Genomic DNA, 17,149 nt, shown 5'->3' on the forward strand with positions numbered 1-17,149 from the left:
GCCGCACACGCGGGCCGCGCCGAGAGGCAGCGCTCCTGCCGGGGACCCCGCCGCCCGGCGACCACCTGTGGGAGGGCTGGTGCGCCCGCGCCTGGCTCGCGGTCCCTGTGTCAGCCGTCGGTGCCCGTCGTGCCGCGGGGTGCTCTGGACCGGACTCCGATGTCACACAGGTCGGACGTGTTTCCTCTTTCTCTGCTCCCCGCGCAACCCTTCGGACTTAGTGACCGCTCCCTCGCAGAACGGGGCCTGGGGCGTCTCCAGTCGCCCCCCCCTCCACGTGTGCGGGAGGGCTAGCCAGGTGCTGGCCCCGTGTTCCCGGTGCCCCTGAGTATGAGGGTCACCTCCTGGGAGGCCGTGCTCACGTCCCGTGTCTGTATCCTGAATGTCAGTCCGGGACCAGCTGCCCACCTGAGCCAGCAGCTGCAGGTTAGCCCGCTTTCTGGGACGGCCTGGGGCACATCTGGACACCTGGCCTCGCTCCCTTCCTTGCTGGCCTGCCAGCTGCCCGCCCAGCCACACGCTGCCTGACTCCTGCAGCCCACTGTGGATGTTGGCAGGCCTCGGCCCCCGGGGCTAGTGCAGGACCCGTGTCCTGGCTCCTTGCAGGGCAGCAGAGTGGAAGTCCCTTCCTGCCTGCCTGCTGGGCGGTGTGTGCCCGTCTCCCCTGGCCTCAGCGCCTGCCTCTGTGACATCTGTCATTTACCTGCAGGGCTGAGGAGCAGAGGACCCATCGCCCCTGAGGTCCTGGCACAGAGCTGGTGCTGCAGGTGATTAGTTCCCTTTCGTCTTTTTGAGAACAGGAACCCCTCGGCTCCACTTCCTCCTCGTCCAGTGCGGTGCCTGGCACGGTGTTGTCACTGGAAACATGACCGTGCATGGACTGACTCTCCCTGGTAGATTTGCTTTTCCTGTTTGCGTCACATGCCCCGAGTGATAATAACAGCCCCGAACTCCGGTGGTGAGACCGCGTAACAGTTGTCTTTTCAGGACCACAGGGAGCACGTTACATTCACTTTTTTCGCGCGGTTGACATCCTTAATGTGTCCGTGAGTAAGCCGAGCAACCGAGAGCTTAGGTAACTTCGACTCTGAGTCACACGGTAACAGATGATAGAGCAGGGATTTGAACCCAAGGAGGCTGGCCTCAGAGTTCACACTCTGAAACACCTCCCCATAAGGCCTTAAAAACCAAAATTATTGTTTACTGTAGCCCTTTAACATTTTCTTCTGGAACATTCCATGCATGCCGCATTACGGTGTGTCCCGATTGTATTTCTTACGGCATATGTACCTGATAGGTTTTCACTTTTTGGTCAGCACGAGTGTTTATAAAACCATTTTATTTCTTCTAAAATAAAGTAATTCTCCATCTGGCTAGTCGAGCTTTTCCTGAAATGTCCCACCTGCCGCCCAGGTGCTGGGTTGGCAGCGAGGCGGCGGATGTTTGCTGTCGGGAAGGCTGAGCTGCAGGGGCGGAGGCGATGGGGGATGGCGCCCGTGGGGCTGCGGCTGCGGCTCTGGACTCGGTTCCGCGCAGACCCGCTGCCTTAGCGAGAACCACCCCCAGGGCCTTGCTTGTCTCTGGCGCATTTAGGGGGTCGGACTCTGTGTAGCATTTTGATGAACGGTGTTATTTTAATGTTTAAAAAGTGCCACTTGACTGTCACCCTAGTGCCCCTTAGCCACGCCCTCCAGGAAATGCTAGCAAATGAGGCCAGGACATGTCCTTAAATCTCGCTTGACTTTTAAACTTTTGTTACATTCAACTAAGTACAAAAGGGACATTGTTGTTTTCGGTGGGGACGCTCTCACACCTTTCATGCACTCTGTCCTGCCCTCAGACGGGGCTGGTTGTCTCCACCAAGTGACTTCCTTAGTGTTTCTGTGAAAAGCCGCAGCCCCGTCTTGTCCTGGGAGTCTCGCTGTGGCACAGAGGACGCCTGTAGGGTCTGAGGTTTGAGTGAGAGCCAGGAGGACGGTCCCTCCAGAGATAAAGAATCGTCCTGCAGGCGGTGGGGCCCCCGGGCTCTGGCCGCGGCCCCGTGACACGGACAGGGGCAGAGTCACCTCTCCTCTCTGGCGTCTGGGGTCCGTGCGCGTGAGGAGCGTCTGTGCGCATGTAATGGAGAGGGTCGCGCATCAGGGTGGGTGCCGGTGCCCCTTCGGCCGCAGCCGGAGAGCGTGGAAGTTGGCTGTGACAACGCAGACACGGTTTCGAAGCGAAGCCACGGACAGGCTTGGGAGGCAGCTCTGCCTTCTGTTGAGATGAGTTACAGGCACGCTTTTAAGTTCCGACCGCTCAAGTGCGGCTGCCCGGTGTGTACGGAGACAGCGTGGCCGGCGAGGACCCCTGTCCCTCAGCCGAGGGCCCTGGGCGCGGGGACAGCCAGCGCGTGCTCTCCGGGGCAGGGGGGTGGGGGAGGCTGACTCCCGACTTAGTGCTCGCTGTGACGTGGGCGGCTTCCCTCTGAACTTGGTGCACTTTACGGTTGAGTCAAAGCACAGTGAGACCGAAGGGAAGTTAGTATGTGCATTTGTCTGAATTTGACTGACTGATACTCAGGATTAGTATCTTAGGTTGTACTTGGGTGTTTTAAGCGCAGTGTCCGCGTGCAGTGATTGTCTTGTGTCTCTGCCGTCATTTCTTTTTCCCAGAGTGCTTGGTGTGGCGGCCGCGTCCCGCGTGGGTTGGGGCTGAGCCCGGACTCGGGACATGGTGTGAACTATGGCCCAGACTGTGGCTCTCCTGAGGGAAAGCGTGGCTAACGGCCGCGTCCACAGGCCTGTGAACTTCATGGCATTTCTTCCTCTTCTTTGCAAACTCAGAAAAGAACTTGGGGTCATTTGGCAGAATTTCAAACCACATTCTTTCTCCTGGACCTTCCAGTTATGCAAATGCCATGACCTCTGTGTTGAGCCAAATAGTGGAAGTAAGGCTTTTACCAAGGGCTATCTTGGGGTGCCCGGCTGACTGGGTTGGGAGAGCGTGTGACTCTTCATCTCAGGTTGTAAGTTCGAGTCCCACATTGGATGTAGAGATGACTTAAAAATAAAAAAATGAAATAGAAATGACCGTGTTGAGGAAGCAGGTGTCTGCCATCCAGGTGGCGCTGCCCGCGGGCGTTGTTTGGAGACACAGACTCTGGGATCAGTCCCGGCTGAGCTGATGGGAGTGGGGTGCGGGGGATGGGGTGTGTGGTGCTCTCCTGGGCCTCATCCCACTGTGCCTGGGAGTCTGTTCAAGAGACTCTGGTCCCTGGGGGCACCTGGGGGGCTCAGGGGTTCAGCGTCTGACTTCGACTCAGGTCATGATCTCATAGTTTGTGAGTTCAAGCCCCACATCGGGCTCTGTGCTGACAGCTCAGAGCCTAGAGCTGCTTCAGGTTCTGTGTCTCCCTCTCTCTCTGCCCCTCCCCCACTGATGCTCTGTCTCTGTCTTTCAAAAATAAATAAAAATGTTAAAAAAAAAACAAGATGCCGGTTCCTGGGGTTGGGGTCGTCCCCAAGGTTGAGGCCTGTCAGTGGTGGGAACCATCTGGGCGTTTCCTGGGCGGCAGGCCTGTCTGACGTGGGGGGGCACTGTCCTCATAAAGGTTCCTGGAGAAAACCCTGTTCCAGCTGGTGCAGAGTTCTTGGGACAGAGCATGGCATACAGGAGAGTGGGCTGTAGGGAAGCTGTACTGAATCCAGATTCTGGGAGAAGCCGCGGCAGCCATGGGCCAGGGAGGCTGTGATTTTACTGAACAAACAAAGGCCAATCGTGAGGCAGGTTGAGCTGCCGCCCGCCGCGGCGCACCGCTGTGCTTGGCCAGAAAGTGACTTCTGCTGTGGCCTTAAAACCAGGCTGACTGTCTGATTTGATGTCCAAACTGGAACCGTTGGAGTGCAGAGAAGCACCAGGAAGGACAGTGGTGACAGATGTCACATGGTCAGATACCGGACAGGGGAGAAGAGGCCAGGGCCGTCCTGTACCCGAGGCCCTGTAAGTCAGGGCGGGGACCTGTCCGCCAGAGTCCTTGACTGGGGAGGGCCGGCAGGAGGTTGGGAGGGTGCGCAGAGCCGCCCCCCTGCCGCTCTAGCCCGGCCCCGCACTGCTCCGGGTTGGGTGCCGCTGCCCATCAGGGAGCAAGGCTCCACGGGGAGTGTCAGAGGGACCTTAAACCGGCTTCACATCAGAGAACCCTGAGGAATTTTGTAAGAAGTGCAGGTTCAAGGCCCAGCCCCACATCTGCTCGACCTGGGCTTTCAGGGACGGGCATGTGGTCTGCTCCCACCATTCGCGTGCCCGGTGTGCTCGCTGGCACTCGGGGCCCCTCGTGGGGTCATGGCCCAGTGCTTTTTTTTTTTTTTTTTTTTTTTTTTTAATTTATTTTTGAGAGACAGAGAGACAGCACGAGCAGGGGAGGGTCAGAGAGAGAGGGAGACACAGAATCCGAAGCAGGCTCCAGGCTCTGAGCTACCTGTCAGTACAGAGCCCAATGCGGGGCTCGAACCCACCAACCGTGAGATAATGACCTGAGCCGAAGCCAGACGCTTAACGGACTGACCCACCCAGTCGCCCCCGTCATAGCCCAGTGTTAGATCAAAAGCTCTTCGAGAACTTAGTGGAGAACCAAGTCATCTTCCTGAAGAAAAAAAAAATGAACACAAACAGAGTTTTGCAATTTCCCCCTTTTTATTTTTCTCTTGCATTTGGGAGGTTGGTTAGAAATGCATCCCTGGGTGGGTGGGGCACCTGGGTGGCTCCGTCAGTTAGGCCTCTGACTTTGGCTCAGGTCATGATCTCACAGTTCAGGAGTTCAAGCCCCACATCGGGCTCTGTGCTGACAGCTTAGAGCCTGGAGCCTGCTTCTAATTCTGTGTCTCCCTCTCTCTGCCCCTCCCCCTCTCATGCTCTGTCTCTCTCTGTCTCAAAAATAAATAAAACATTTAAAAAAATTAAAAAAATAACTGCACCGCTGACACTGCCCCTCCCCCCAGTGCTAGGGAAGCGTAGTCGGAGCCCCTGGGGCAGGTCTGGGGTCAGCACAGGGCAGGTGTACCTGCCGATGGCCAGGAGGGACACGCAACAGGAAAGGGCTGCAGGCGGAAGGACAGGCGTGGCGAACTGGATGGTGCCGTGATGGAGACGCGTCTGCAGCGCCTGCTGGACCGTGTGGGTGCCAGAGGCCGGCGGTGGGCTCTGTGGGAGCAGGGTGTCCTGAGGACAGCCAGGGGCACCCCCGCTTTCTGTTCCCGCACTGCACCTGGTGTCCCAGCCACCACGCTTCCTTCTTGCTGGTCCAGGCCCTTGGTTCTCATCGAAGGCCACCAGGCAGCGCGGGGCCGGCCCTGCCCGTGTCCTCGGCGTGGTGGCTGCTCGGCGGTTTTCTGTGAACACAGGCCACAGGCCGTGGACGGAGCTCCCGAGTGTCCTCACGCATTCTCTCGGGCTGTGTGGGAACCGCTGTATTCTGTGTTTCAGAAGGGCGAAGTCGATTAGAGCAAACGTGTGCGTGTGAAAGAGCCTGTGTTCATCTTGCGTGTTTGGAAACACTTGGTGCTGGGCTCTAAGCTCCTCCTCCTCGAAGTGTGATGTGTTCCTGGCACCGCTGTTGAATGACAAGGAGTTTGGATCAGTGGAGGCAGGGAGCTAGAGGGGGCAGGACCTGGGGGGGTGCATGGGGAGCTAGAGGGAGCAGGACCTGGGGGAGGGGGTGCACGGGGAGCTAGAGGGGGCAGGGACCTGGGGGGGCGCACGGGGAGCCAGAGGGAGGTGGCCCTGGGTGGTGAGGCGCGGGGTCCCCGCAGGAAGGGCGGCTCCCTCTGCTGCTCCCTGGGGCTGGGCTGCTTCACCCTCTGCCTGCTTTCAAGGCCACCCTGCTGGCCTGGAGTAAGGTAAACAGTCAGCGTTTACACAGCGTGAGAGGTTCGTGCACCTTCCTCAAGCCCAGAGGCCCTCTGTGTCTGTGCGGACGCCTAACCCGCCCCGCCTGTCTCTGTACGCTGGCCGGTCGACCGGCTTGGCCGGTCGGACGTGATGCGGCGCCAGCCTGGTGGCATGAGCGGCATCTGCCCATCGGGGGGAGGCTGTCACCTCTCTCGAGGGTCAGGCAGCTGACTTGCGAGGAAAGTTACACAGACCTGGGCCGGGCAGGGACCCCACAGAACACAGCTCCTGGTGTGCCCTGGAAACGGCGCGCTAACGGAGCATCACCTACAACCGGGTGGAACCTCGTCCCACAGGGGTGAGGGGGCGCGGCACCCCGACAGTCAGCCCCTGTCCCTGGCCCCCGGGGCCTGAGTGCGGGGCGCTCTCTAGGAGGGGGGCAGACGACCGTGCGGCTCACCTCGTGAGAGGGGCCGTGTGTGCACAGGGCCGGCGGTTGAGCTTGCGTGGCCGTGGGGACGGGAGGGCTGGGTGGTCCCGCAGCGGGCGGCCGGCGAGCCTGCCGTTTGGGAAGGCTCCTGCCGCTCTGACCGGTCCTGGTGCTGCTGTGCCCCTCTGCTCCGCCTACCGCCCCCTTCCGTGTGGCGGGTCCCTGGAGCTTTCCAGGGCTGCCGCCTGGTCTCAGCCCCGTGAGGCCCTGGAGGGCCGTGTCCAGGCTGGATGTTTACGTGGACGGAATTCAGTGAATCAGCATTGCGTGGACGTGAGCATTCCCTCTGCCCCACGTCGGCCCCATTCCCGGGGCTCAGTGGCTCCTGCGCCGGACGCAGCCCCTGGGTGCGTGTCCAGCCAGGCCGGAGCTGGTGCAGGTGGCGTGTGTGCTGGCATTCAGTTTTGAGGTCTCACAAAAGAAGGAAACAGAGCTGTGGCTTAGCGGGCACCCGTCGGGCAAGGGTCTTCAGGCACCCGGGCGACAGGTGGGCTTCGTGTGCAAAGCGGACATTGGAATCCGAAACCATGAGGGCGGTGTCCCCCCACAGTGGCATTGCTGTGGGAGGGGCGAGGTCTCCAGGGCCACAGGACCCGTGGCGCCGGGCCCCCTGCAGAGCTGCCTGGTGGAGAGAGCCCGCAGCTGGGGGCCGCCCCTCCATCACCGCGTCCTTGCGTTAGCGGCACCGGGCAGCCCTGGCTTCCCTTTTCCTGATCTCTCCGCCGTCCTGTTCTTTACTTCCCACTCCCGGCTAATGTGTGCAGTGTGTGCTGACCCGTGTGGCTTCCGCGCTCAGAAGTGACGGTGTTTCCTGCCCCAGGGCCCTGGGGGAGAGCCCGTGCACTCTGACGACTTTCAGTGTCACTGTCACGCCTCTCCAGGGGTCTCACTGCGGGGGCCAGGCTTTGGCGTGGCCCCTCCCCAGCCTGACTCTCACCGTGTTCTCTGCACCAGGGACGCGCATCTGTTTCTAGAAGCATTTGGCCTTGACCTTAAGAGCCAGGGCCATGCGAGACTCGCCACGAACTATTGCTGGTCATATGGTAAATCCTGTTTTTAATGTCTCTGAGGACCTGCCGTCCTTGCCTTGCTCCCGATCTTCCAGGAGGAGCTTTCAGTCTTTCGCCATTGACTGTATTTGCTGTTGGTTTTCATATTCGGCGCTTCCTAGGTGGTGGTGTCCTTCCATTGCTAGCTTGTGGGAATTTTTATCACGAAAATGTGTTGGGTTTGGTCATAGGATTTTTGTGCATCGGCTGCGATGCTCGTGCGTGTCTCCCCACCATCCCGTCGCTGTGACGCATTGTGTTAAGCCGGCCTCATGTGTTGCAGCGTCCTTGCGCTCCAGGAAGAGACCCCATCTGGTCGTGTGTGTGTAGTCCTTTTACTTTAGCTTGTTGAATGTGTTTCAATGTGTTTATTTTACTGTTACGTCGTTGAGGGCTTTGCCTCTGTGCTCATAACTGGGATACTGGGGTACAGTTTTTCCCTCCTGTAGTGTCTTTGGCCTTGGTTCAGGGTCATGCTGGTCTCAAAGAGTAAGTTAGGAAATGTTCCCTTCTCTTCAGTTTTTTGGAAAAGTTTGAAGAATCGGTCTTAGGTCTTCCTTAAATGTTTGGTAGAATACACCAGTTAAGCCATCAGACCTAGGGCTTTTCTTTGTTGTGAGATTTTTAAAAAATAAAGTTTATTTATTTTGAGAGAGAGAGAGGGAGGGAGAGAGAAAGAATGTGAGCAGGAGGAGGGGCAGAGAGAGAGAGAGAGAGAGAGAGAATCCCGAGCAGGCACCGTGCTGTCTGAGAGGAGTCTGACGTGGGGCTTGACCTCACGATCCGTGAGATCCTAACCTGAGCCAAGATTAACAGTTGGCCGAGCTACTGACTGAGCCGCCCAGGCGCCCTGCTGTGAGATGTCGGGTCACCCATGCAGTGTCCTCACTAGTCCGAGGTTTCTGTGTCTTCGGGGCTCAGTCTTGGCGAGTCTCGTGTTTCCGGGTGCTTGCCCGTTTCCATCTAGGGTATCCCGGTGGTTGGCCTGTCGTCACTCATAGCGCGCACTCTCTTACAAGTCCTTCATGTTTATGTCGAATCAGTATGGGTGTCCGATTGTCGTCGAGTATTCTCCCTTTTTTGCTTGTTTTTTCGTGGTCTGCCGAGCTGACGGTGGTGGTTGCGTTGATCTTATCAGGGAGCCACGTTTCCGTGTCATTGGTTTTCTGTGTTTCTGTTCCTGTTCCTCCTCCCGCTCACCTTGGCATTTGTTCTTTCCCCTCAGTTTGTGAAGTTAGGCCGCTGACTTGAGACTTTCCTTGGTTTTCGAGCCGGTGTTGGCCGCTGTAAGTCTCCCTCAGCGTGTGCCTCCACCGCACCCCCTGTGAGGGCACAGCGCGGCTCGTCCTCTGGTTCCAAGCACCTTCCCCTTCCCGGGTGGCGCCTTCTTTGATCCGCTGCCTGTTTCAGAGCCTGCCTTTTGGTCTCCACGGTTTGTGAGTGTCCCGTTTACCTTCTGGTGCGGGTCTCACTCACGGCCTTGCTGGCAGAGAGGACTCCCGGGAGATGGTCTGGTAAACTCTGGAGACGCCATCTGTGGCTTGCCGTCGGTCTCTGCTGCGTGGGGGGCGCGGCCGTGGCGTCTCACATCTGCTCCGCCTGCCGTGTTGGGCTCTGTTTCCTTCTTTGTCGCCTCTCTGGTTGATGCTTGCCGGTGCATTTTAAAATTGCTGAATAGAATTTGTATTATTTTGAACCATCTAAATTCAGAATTGATAGATTAACTGCAAAAGTAGATTTAGAGTTTTCATTTACTCGCGCCCGTGTCTTTCCTTGTGACGACCACCTGTGGGCCGCCTCTTGTTTATAGGGAAGAGCGAAAACTCACACTTCTCCTCTTGGGTTGGCCCCGAGAGTCACCTCCAGGGTCCCTTAGCCCGTCACGTGTCCTCGGCGAGGGGAGCTGGTTTTCTGAGAAAGTCGTACGGATGGGTTTGTGAGACCTGAGCCCAGGGGTTTGGACAGTCGGTGGAGGAACATCCTGGGGACGGCAGAGGGCACACCGCAGAGAGCGCTCTTCTCGGGGGAGGCATTTTATGGGGCACCGGGAGGAGTGGTGGCGTGGCCGGGGCTGGTGTCCTCCCCCGCCCCAAGGAGAGATGGGGGCGAGTACTCACTGCAGCCCGTGGCCCGGGTCCCCGCTCGGACGGGTCAGGACTCCCGCCCCCTTCGCCCCTCACGCAGCAGCTCCCCCGTGGGTCTGCTGGAGACTGCTCGAAGCGGCACCCGCCTCAGCCACCCGGCCCCCCAGCGGCACGGAGGCGGGGGGGTGGCCGGGTGCCCCGACACGGGACGGCCCGGCGTGCTGGCATCGCCCGGACGGCCGCCGCGTCTCCTTCCGCATCTTCGTGAGCGAGGACTCGGCTGTCCCGATGAGTCTCGGTGCTCAGACGGTCCCCCCATGCAGAGGGGGCCTCATCCTGAATCTTGTGCCAGGACCCCCAGCTGCTTGCTCCCCTGGAGGGTGCCCAGTCCTGGATTCAGCCATTTCTCCTCCGGGGACCCTGGGTCCTTTGGGCAGCTTCCAGTGGGGCAGAGAAAGTCGCGGCCTGTTGTAGAGGGGACACGCTGTGTCCCAGCGGAATTGGAAGTAAGTGGCAACTTCTCTAATGTGCACAGGTAACCGGTCCGGGCCTTGTGAGCCAGGCTTTGTGTGGGTGCTTCCAGAAGCTGCCCGGAGCCGGGCCCGCCGGTGGGAGGGGAAAAGGCGTCTCTGCGAGAGCCTTTCGAGGCAGGAGGCGTGGCTTAGTGCCAGCGTGCTCAGTGCGGGAGCTCACGCAGCTCAGGGCAGGGCCGGAGACGGGCCGCCTGGAGGCAGGACCCAGCGCCGCGTCTCCAGCCCCTCCCGGACCGTCCGCCCCTCCGCTGCCCTCAGAGGTCGCCGGAGGGCTCGGGGGCCCCAGCCCTGTAACCCACACAGTGACATGGGCTCAGCTCGTTTTCATGAAGAGTCAAACCTTTTGGGACAAGGCTGATCTTTTGCTTTGGTCTCTTCCATGTATAAAATCCTGTTCTTCGGGGCGCCCGGGGGGCTCGGTCGGTTAAGCGTCCGACTTCGTCTCAGGTCATGACCTCACGGTTCCTGAGTTTGGACCCCGCGTTGGGCCCTGTGCTGACAGCTCAGAGCCTAGAGCTGCTTCAGAGTCTGTGTCTCCCTCTCCGTCTGGCCCTCCCCTACTTGTACTCTGTTTCTCTCCCTCTCTCTCAAAAAAACCCAAATATTAAAAGAATACTAATAGCTTCACGTAATGATTGCTTACTAATCTATTACTCATTGGTGGATATTTACATTATGAGCGTTGCATATTTTTTGAAATCCCGTATTTGTTAGAACATTCATTTTCTCTGCTTACTTGTAATTGAGACCGGGCTCGAGATTGGTGAACAGGTGTTTTTAAAATGTCTCTAAGGGTAAGACTTCCGAGGGCTAAGTGTACCGAAATGTTTCTCCCCTTCGATTTCCAGCGCCTGTCGGGAGTTCGCCGGCAGGGACGTCGCGGCGGACGCTTGCTCACGCCGTCGATGTAGGTCCCGTGCGATGGTTCAGTAGAAGAGCCGACGCTGGGCGGCGAGGGCGCCCGGCCGCGGGAGGATGAACGGCGAGGAGGAATTCTTTGACGCCGTCACAGGTGAGCGGGGCAGGGAGTGCCGCCAGGCCGCGGCGTGGGCGCGGCACCTGGGGTTGGGGTCCCCGACTCGGCCTCGGGGGTGTGAGGACGGCTCGGGGAAGCCGTGCCGAGGAGAGACCTGGCAGGTCCCCGGGCAGTGGGTCCCGTGTGCCCTGTCCCAGCTGTGGGGGACAAGCTCAGTTTGTCTTGTGATGACAAGAAAGGGTAGCTGGGTTCTAGTCTTTTTGTTTTGTTTTGTTTTAAATCTTTTATTTATTTTTGAGAGAGAGAGACAACATGAGCAGGGGAGGGTCAGAGAGAGAGGGAAACACAGAATCTGAAGCAGGCTCCAGGATCTGAGCTAGCTGTCAGCCCAGAGCCTGACGCGGGGCTTGAACCCATGAACCGTGAGATCATGACTTAACCGCCTGAGCCACCCAGGCACCCCTGGGTTCTAGTCTTTAACAGAGTTGCCCGGGAGCATTAATACCGTTACTTGGATCCGACATGAGCCGGGAAGGTCACTTACATTATTTATACATAGTGATCAAAGCCCTGCTGTCTCAGGAAGTTGGCGCTGCGTGAGGCGCACCAGGGGTCGCGAGTGTGCCCTCCATGTGCCGCTTCCCGCACCAGACTCCAGCTGTTTCTCTCTGTGACCGTTTTAAGGACTGGCGTGTGGCCTTTAGTCTGAAAAACGATAGTGTGAGCCAGTTGGAAGACTGCGTGTTGCAGGGCGTGGGTACTTGTGCGGGCGGCAAGGGCGGGTAGGGCAGGGTAGGCTGGCTTGGGTCCCCGTCGCCATCCATGGGAAGAGGCCTGGGCGCCTGGAGGAACAAGTGAGCAGACGGCCATTCATTCTCGGCCTCCGTTCTTCGCGGTCAACATTTGAAATAGCCTTTGTCATCTGCTGAGGACTCTTCTTGGTGGAAAGAGACTTCAAGACCCTGTTCTAGTCCATTCCCTCTTCCTGAGGCGGGGGAGTGTAAAGATAGCAGCTTTGAAATATTTCTCTGGGCCCGGTTTTTAGCGATGGTCTTTCAGGCGTGGCCAAGGGGGCTACTTCTGTAGTGACTGCTGGGACACGCTTTGCTGTGTGAACGTCTGTCTCCTGGAGCCCAGTCCCTATGCCTGGGGCATCCTCACGTCCCGGCCAGGGGCCGCACTGGGTCGGTGGACCGACAGCCCAAGACTGTTGACTTATTCTTGTTTGAAGTGCGAGGAGCAGGAGGTGCTGAGCTCGGGCGCCGTGGTCCTCTCTCCCCGTCGCGTGGCTGCGGCCCGCCTCACGGCTGCACACCTGGGAGACGCGCTGTCCGCCTAGCCTGCACGCTCCTCGGACCGCTAGTGTCGCCCGGGCCGCGCGGGCCGCCAGGCCACTGACCGAGAGCCAGCCTTGGCCTGCCCTGCCCGTAGGCCTCTCAGGCGCTGCTTCCTTCCACCCGGGACCAGAGGCCCTGGGTCCCTGAGCATCTCCAGACTCTGCCTGGGGGCGTTTCCCCAGATGGGACCAGAGCCTTGTGTAGCCCGCTGTTTATTTTTTTTATTTAAATTTTTTAATGTTTATATATTTTCGCGACCGCGAGAGACAGAGTGCAAACAAGGGAGGGGCAGAGAGAGAGGGAGACACAGAATTTGAAGACAGGCTCTAGGCTCTGAGCGGTCAGCACGGAGCCTGACGCAGGGCTCGAACCCACGAACGGCGAGATCACGGACGCTTAACCTACTGAGCCCCAGGCACCCCTGGCCCGCTGTTTAGAGAAGCCCTCCCCCTGCCTCTCCTCACGGCTGCCCTTCTCTGTGTGTCCCTGAGACACAGGACGACGCAGCTGAAATAATGGCTCGCCTCAGCTCTTTGCTTGCAAACCAGATGGACAACAGAAGACAAACAGCAGGACCCCTGGGTGGGACCCCTGTCGCCTCACTGTTGGACCCCCCTTCCTGTGCAATCTTATGGTTTTGTTTTTTTATTATTATTTTTGAGAGACAGAGAGCCAGCATGAGCAGGAGAGGGTCAGAGAGAGCGGGAGGCACAGAATCTGAAACAGGCTCCAGGCTCCGAGCTGTCAGCACAGAGCCCGATGTGGGGCTCGAACCCAAGGACTGTGAGATCATGACCTGAGCCGAAGCCGGACGCTCAACCGACTGAGCCACTCAGACGCCCCTCCTGTGCAGTCTAAGGGAGGGTGGCCGAGCCCACGTGAGGAGAGCAGTGGCTTCGGGGACGATGACTTCCTCCAGGGTCAGCACTGTTCGAAGGGAGGGTCTCCCAGTACGTGAGAGCCTGGTGCTGATTAAGGGCTGGGGGAGCAGCCTCAGGTGCAGTGTGCGCCTCTGGTCAGCTTACGGGTGATTTCAAGCTCCTCCGTCGTTTATCTGTATTTTTTTCTATAATAAACGCATGTCATGTGTTAAAATGTCTGCACTGTTGATGTCGCGCCAGCCCAACGTGAGAACTGACTGCCGCACGGTCGGTCGTGAGTGACGTGTCGCCGTGTTTCCCCGGGCGCGGCTTCGGGCAGTGACTTGAGTGCACGGTCTCCTTCGGTCTCCTTCACGGCTGCGGCCTGCAGCCTCCTAGCATCGAGGCGGGGCCGTGGGGACAGGGACACTCGGAGGAGGGCGGGCGGGCCGGTGCTGTGGGACGGGGTCTCCTTAAGAAGCCAAGTTTGGACGGGGATTAAGTAGATGCTGCTTTTGGGTCAGCACGAAGGTCAGAGGTGACAGGCTCTGTCGGAAAACACGTGTGTCCTCAGGAAAACGTAGCAGCAGGTTTCTCTACGCTCGGGGCCTGACAGCACGCAGGCTGCCCGGGCCTCCCCCTGGACTGCGAAGTGAGGGGCGAGCGAGTGGGCGCTCGGAGCTCCCTGTGACCCACGTCCCCCTGGAAACGGTCACTGTCGTGGCCGAGCGCCCCGGTCCAGGTGCGCCCCCCACCCCCACCCCGGCGGCTGCGGCTCAGGGAGCCGGCCTCTGTGCCTGCTCCCTCGGGGGAAGGCCTGCTGGTGGGGAAGGGCCCGGCCCGGGGCCCAGGGCCGGCTACCCGCAGATGCGAGGTGTGCTCTGAGCCCCGCTAGGTCCGTGCTCGGGCTCTTGCCCACTCGCGTGAGAGTCTGGAGGTGTGTTTGTTCTTATTCCATAGAAACCGGGGCTGTGGCTTGTATTTTACTTGTTTGCGTTTATTTATTTGTGGGGGAGGGGCACACAAGCCAGCGAGCCGCAGAGAGACGGAGAGAATCCCCAGCAGGCTCTGCGCTGTCAGCACGGAGTCCCATGTGAGGCTTGATCTCATGAACTGAGCCGTGAGATCATGACCTGAGCCTGAGTTGGACACTAAACCAGCTACGCCCCCCAGGCGTCCCCACGGCTTGTTTTAGAAGAAGAGGCAGAGCTGACCGCCACCTTGTGCGGAGTCAGGACGAACTCCAGTCTTGAGTGCTGGGGGGGGCGGCCGGCCCCAGAGGGCGGGAGCCCTGCCCGAGACCTGGGCACACCGGGCACACCACGCTCCCTCCCCGGCCTTGAAGCCGGACCTCAGGCAGCGACCCCGGCGCAGAGGGTGCCTGCACTGCCTGAGCCCCCGGGCCGCCCCGGAAGCGTGCCTGCACCTCCGCCTCGGGGTCTTGGGGAGCGGGGCTAGCCGCTCTGAAACGTGCCCGTTAGAAGCGAAGCAGACCTTTGGGTGTCCCTCGGTCTGAACTCGGAGCTGGGCCCCCGCGTCTTCCGGGTCCCGCATAAAACTGCCGTCTGCTTGTCGTGTGCAGGCTTTGATTCCGAGAACTCTTCCGGGCAGTTTCCAGAGGCGAATCCGAGAGTTGCTGCCGCGATGTGTGTGGACGCCGGCACAAGTCACGGGGCCAGGAAGGCCGGGGAGAGGTCCCCTCAGGAGAATGGGGTTCAGAAGCACAGGTACGTGCTCCGAGCGCCTTTCAGAATCTCGCGGTGTGTCTGTGGTGTCCCCGGCCGTTTGGCAGCGCTCCCTCGGCTCTCCGCGCGTGGGGTGACCCAGCCACGGCGCCCCTCTCCCTCGCTTCTGGAGATCAGCGATGGCACTTCCTTGACCTGCCGATTCCGGGTATGGCCCCAGGGCCGCGGCTGGACGGGCGGGGAGCACGGCCCTCCTGCTGCCCCCCTGCACACCGTCTGCCTCCAGTGCCACACTGCCTCTCTGTCCTGGGGTTTGGAAAGGGTCGTTTAGAGCAGGAGACCCCCGTTCCTTCTCCACACTTGTCCTTGTCATGCCGGATTAGATTCTGGAGACGTGACCTACGTCTTCCCCAGCGGAAGTGAGGACACGGGCGAGACGGGCCCCACGAGTTGGGCGTGGCGGGAAGGCGGCCTGCGTCCAGCCCACGACGACTTGCTTTGTGGCTTGTGGGAGCCCTGGGCCCAGTGCCTGCTGGATGCGAGCGGCCCGCCACCCTCACTCGGCAGGTGCAAGAGCGCCTCTGCGCCCCGGTGGCCTGGCCCAGAGCGGGTCCGCCTGCCGTCCTCCGCCCGCACCCGAGTCTGGTTCGTGTACCGCCCGATGCCACCCTCCTTCCCTGCACACTGTCACTCAGCTCTGACCTGCGGTTCTGTTACGCATGCCCAGGCCCCGCAGCCCCCTCAGCTCCTGTCACACCCCCGTCCAGCCGCCTCTCCTGCGCCCCGGGATCACTGTAACTGCCGCCACACCCTCCCGTCTCCTCTCCACCCTGCGGGCACCAGACAGGTCTGACCGCGCCGCCTCCACCTCTCGGCCAGTGTCCGCATGGTCCCCAGCGATGGCGAACAGAGAGGGGACTGTAGGGTCACCGTCCTCTTGGGATGAGGGCTGGCCCTCCCTGCTCCTCTGGCTGTGGCCCCGGGCCCGTTGTCCCTGGTCCCAGCCCACAGGGGCCTCCTGGGAGTCCTCAGGGGCGCCCGGCCCGTTCCCATGGCAGAGCTCTGCCGCCTGCTCCCTTGGCCCGCAGCCCTCTCCTCCTCAGTTGGTTAGGCTATGCCCTGCATCCCCATAGCTCCTGCTATTCCCTCCTGACCCCCGTGGGGCTCACTTGGGGGCCCCTTCCTGTCCCTCCCAGTTTAGGGCTGCCGGGCGGTGGCTGCCCCCCGTGTTCCTGGACCTGGGGTGGAGCTGGGAGGTGGGCACCAGCAGCCTGGCAGGTGGCGCTGCCTAAATGTTCCTTTCCCTGGCGGCCCTGTTCCCCCGGCCCTCTTGCCCTAGAAGGAGAGCCCAGGGGAGAGCACAGGGTCCCCGCCCGGGGAGAAGAGAGCACTGCTGTCCTTGTTCCGAAGCCCAGAGCCTTCACACGGAGGTGCCTGGGCCGGGAGCTCCCCCTGCAGGTGGGGTCGAGGCTCCCCAAGAGCCAGAGATCGGGGTGGGGGGGGGGCGGGCAGTCCTGGGGTGTCTTGGGGAATGCAGAGCAGACACAGGGGCCCCAGGTCCCCGGTAGCACCTTTGAGGGGCCCCCATGCCATGGCTGCCCTACCGATGGGCTCTGTCTTCAGCATCTGCAGAGCTGGGGCCAGCACCCTCCCCCCAGCTCTGGCGTCACAGCCACTCAGGTCCCCTTTCCCCCGTGGAGGAGCGTCTCCTCCCAGCCCGGTTCCCAGGGGACAGACTGCCAGGCTCCCCGGGAAGCTGGTGGGAAGAGAGCCTGGCGAGGAATGAGCCTCAGGAGAACAAGCTTGTTTGAAGGGCGCTCCCGACAGGCTTCCAGAAAGGTTTTGCTAATGCGGCTCTCTCTGCCTGTGGTCACCGTCATTTCACGGGAGACCCTCCCGGACGCCCGTGCAGACAGCCGTCTCTGGGACCCACCAGCACCCCGGCTGCCAGAGCAGACCATGGCTGGTGTTTGCGTCTGCAAACTAAAGTACAGGGTCGCTGGGCACAGTCTCCAGGTGTAAGGGCGCCTGGCGCTGGAGGGAGGGCCTGTGTGACCCTGGCCGTTCTCCGCAGGACGGCGCTGCCCGCCCCGATGTTCACCAGGAGCGACTTCAGCGTGTGGAGCATACTGAAGAAGTGCATCGGCCTGGTGAGTCCGCCGGGGCTCGGTCTGGGGCTTGAGGCTGAGACATCTTCAGTTCCTGGAAGTTGTTGCATTGCTGGTGGTGGGGGCGCCACGCTCTGCACCCTTAGGGCGTGAGGACGA

The 17,149-nt window shown here is 60.3% G+C and overlaps 2 protein-coding genes across 2 annotated transcripts in view; both read left to right on the forward strand.

The window, feature by feature from the left end:
• The first annotated feature begins 5,121 nt into the window (after positions 1 to 5,121).
• On the forward strand, positions 5,122 to 10,945 carry LOC115274586. The gene is made up of 3 exons (XM_029917991.1): positions 5,122 to 5,174; positions 9,328 to 9,997; positions 10,873 to 10,945. Exons 1-3 carry the CDS (start codon positions 5,122 to 5,124, stop codon positions 10,933 to 10,935), a joined length of 786 nt encoding a protein of 261 aa, XP_029773851.1. The 3' UTR covers positions 10,936 to 10,945.
• The window catches only part of OSBPL2 (oxysterol binding protein like 2), a 21,387-nt gene continuing 15,110 nt past the window's right edge, over positions 10,873 to 17,149 (forward strand). Inside the window, exons 1-3 of the mRNA XM_029917992.1 lie at positions 10,873 to 11,036; positions 14,780 to 14,924; positions 16,957 to 17,032. Coding sequence (XP_029773852.1) covers positions 11,000 to 11,036; positions 14,780 to 14,924; positions 16,957 to 17,032 — 258 coding nt within the window. The 5' untranslated portion in view covers positions 10,873 to 10,999. The remainder of the gene's footprint in view (positions 11,037 to 14,779; positions 14,925 to 16,956; positions 17,033 to 17,149) is intronic.

Source organism: Suricata suricatta, chromosome 12 (genome assembly GCF_006229205.1).
Source record: "Suricata suricatta isolate VVHF042 chromosome 12, meerkat_22Aug2017_6uvM2_HiC, whole genome shotgun sequence".
NCBI classification, from domain to species: Eukaryota; Metazoa; Chordata; class Mammalia; order Carnivora; family Herpestidae; genus Suricata; species Suricata suricatta.

Coding starts and splice junctions, on each gene's coding strand:
- LOC115274586 (XM_029917991.1), top strand. CDS start 5,122: ATGGAGACGCGTCTGCAGCGCCTGCTGGACCGTGTGGGTGCCAGAGGC. Junction 5,175..9,327: donor GTGGGTGCCAGAGGCCGGCG/GTGGGCTCTGTG, acceptor TTTCTGAGAAAG/TCGTACGGATGGGTTTGTGA. Junction 9,998..10,872: donor GTGTCCCAGCGGAATTGGAA/GTAAGTGGCAAC, acceptor TTCGATTTCCAG/CGCCTGTCGGGAGTTCGCCG.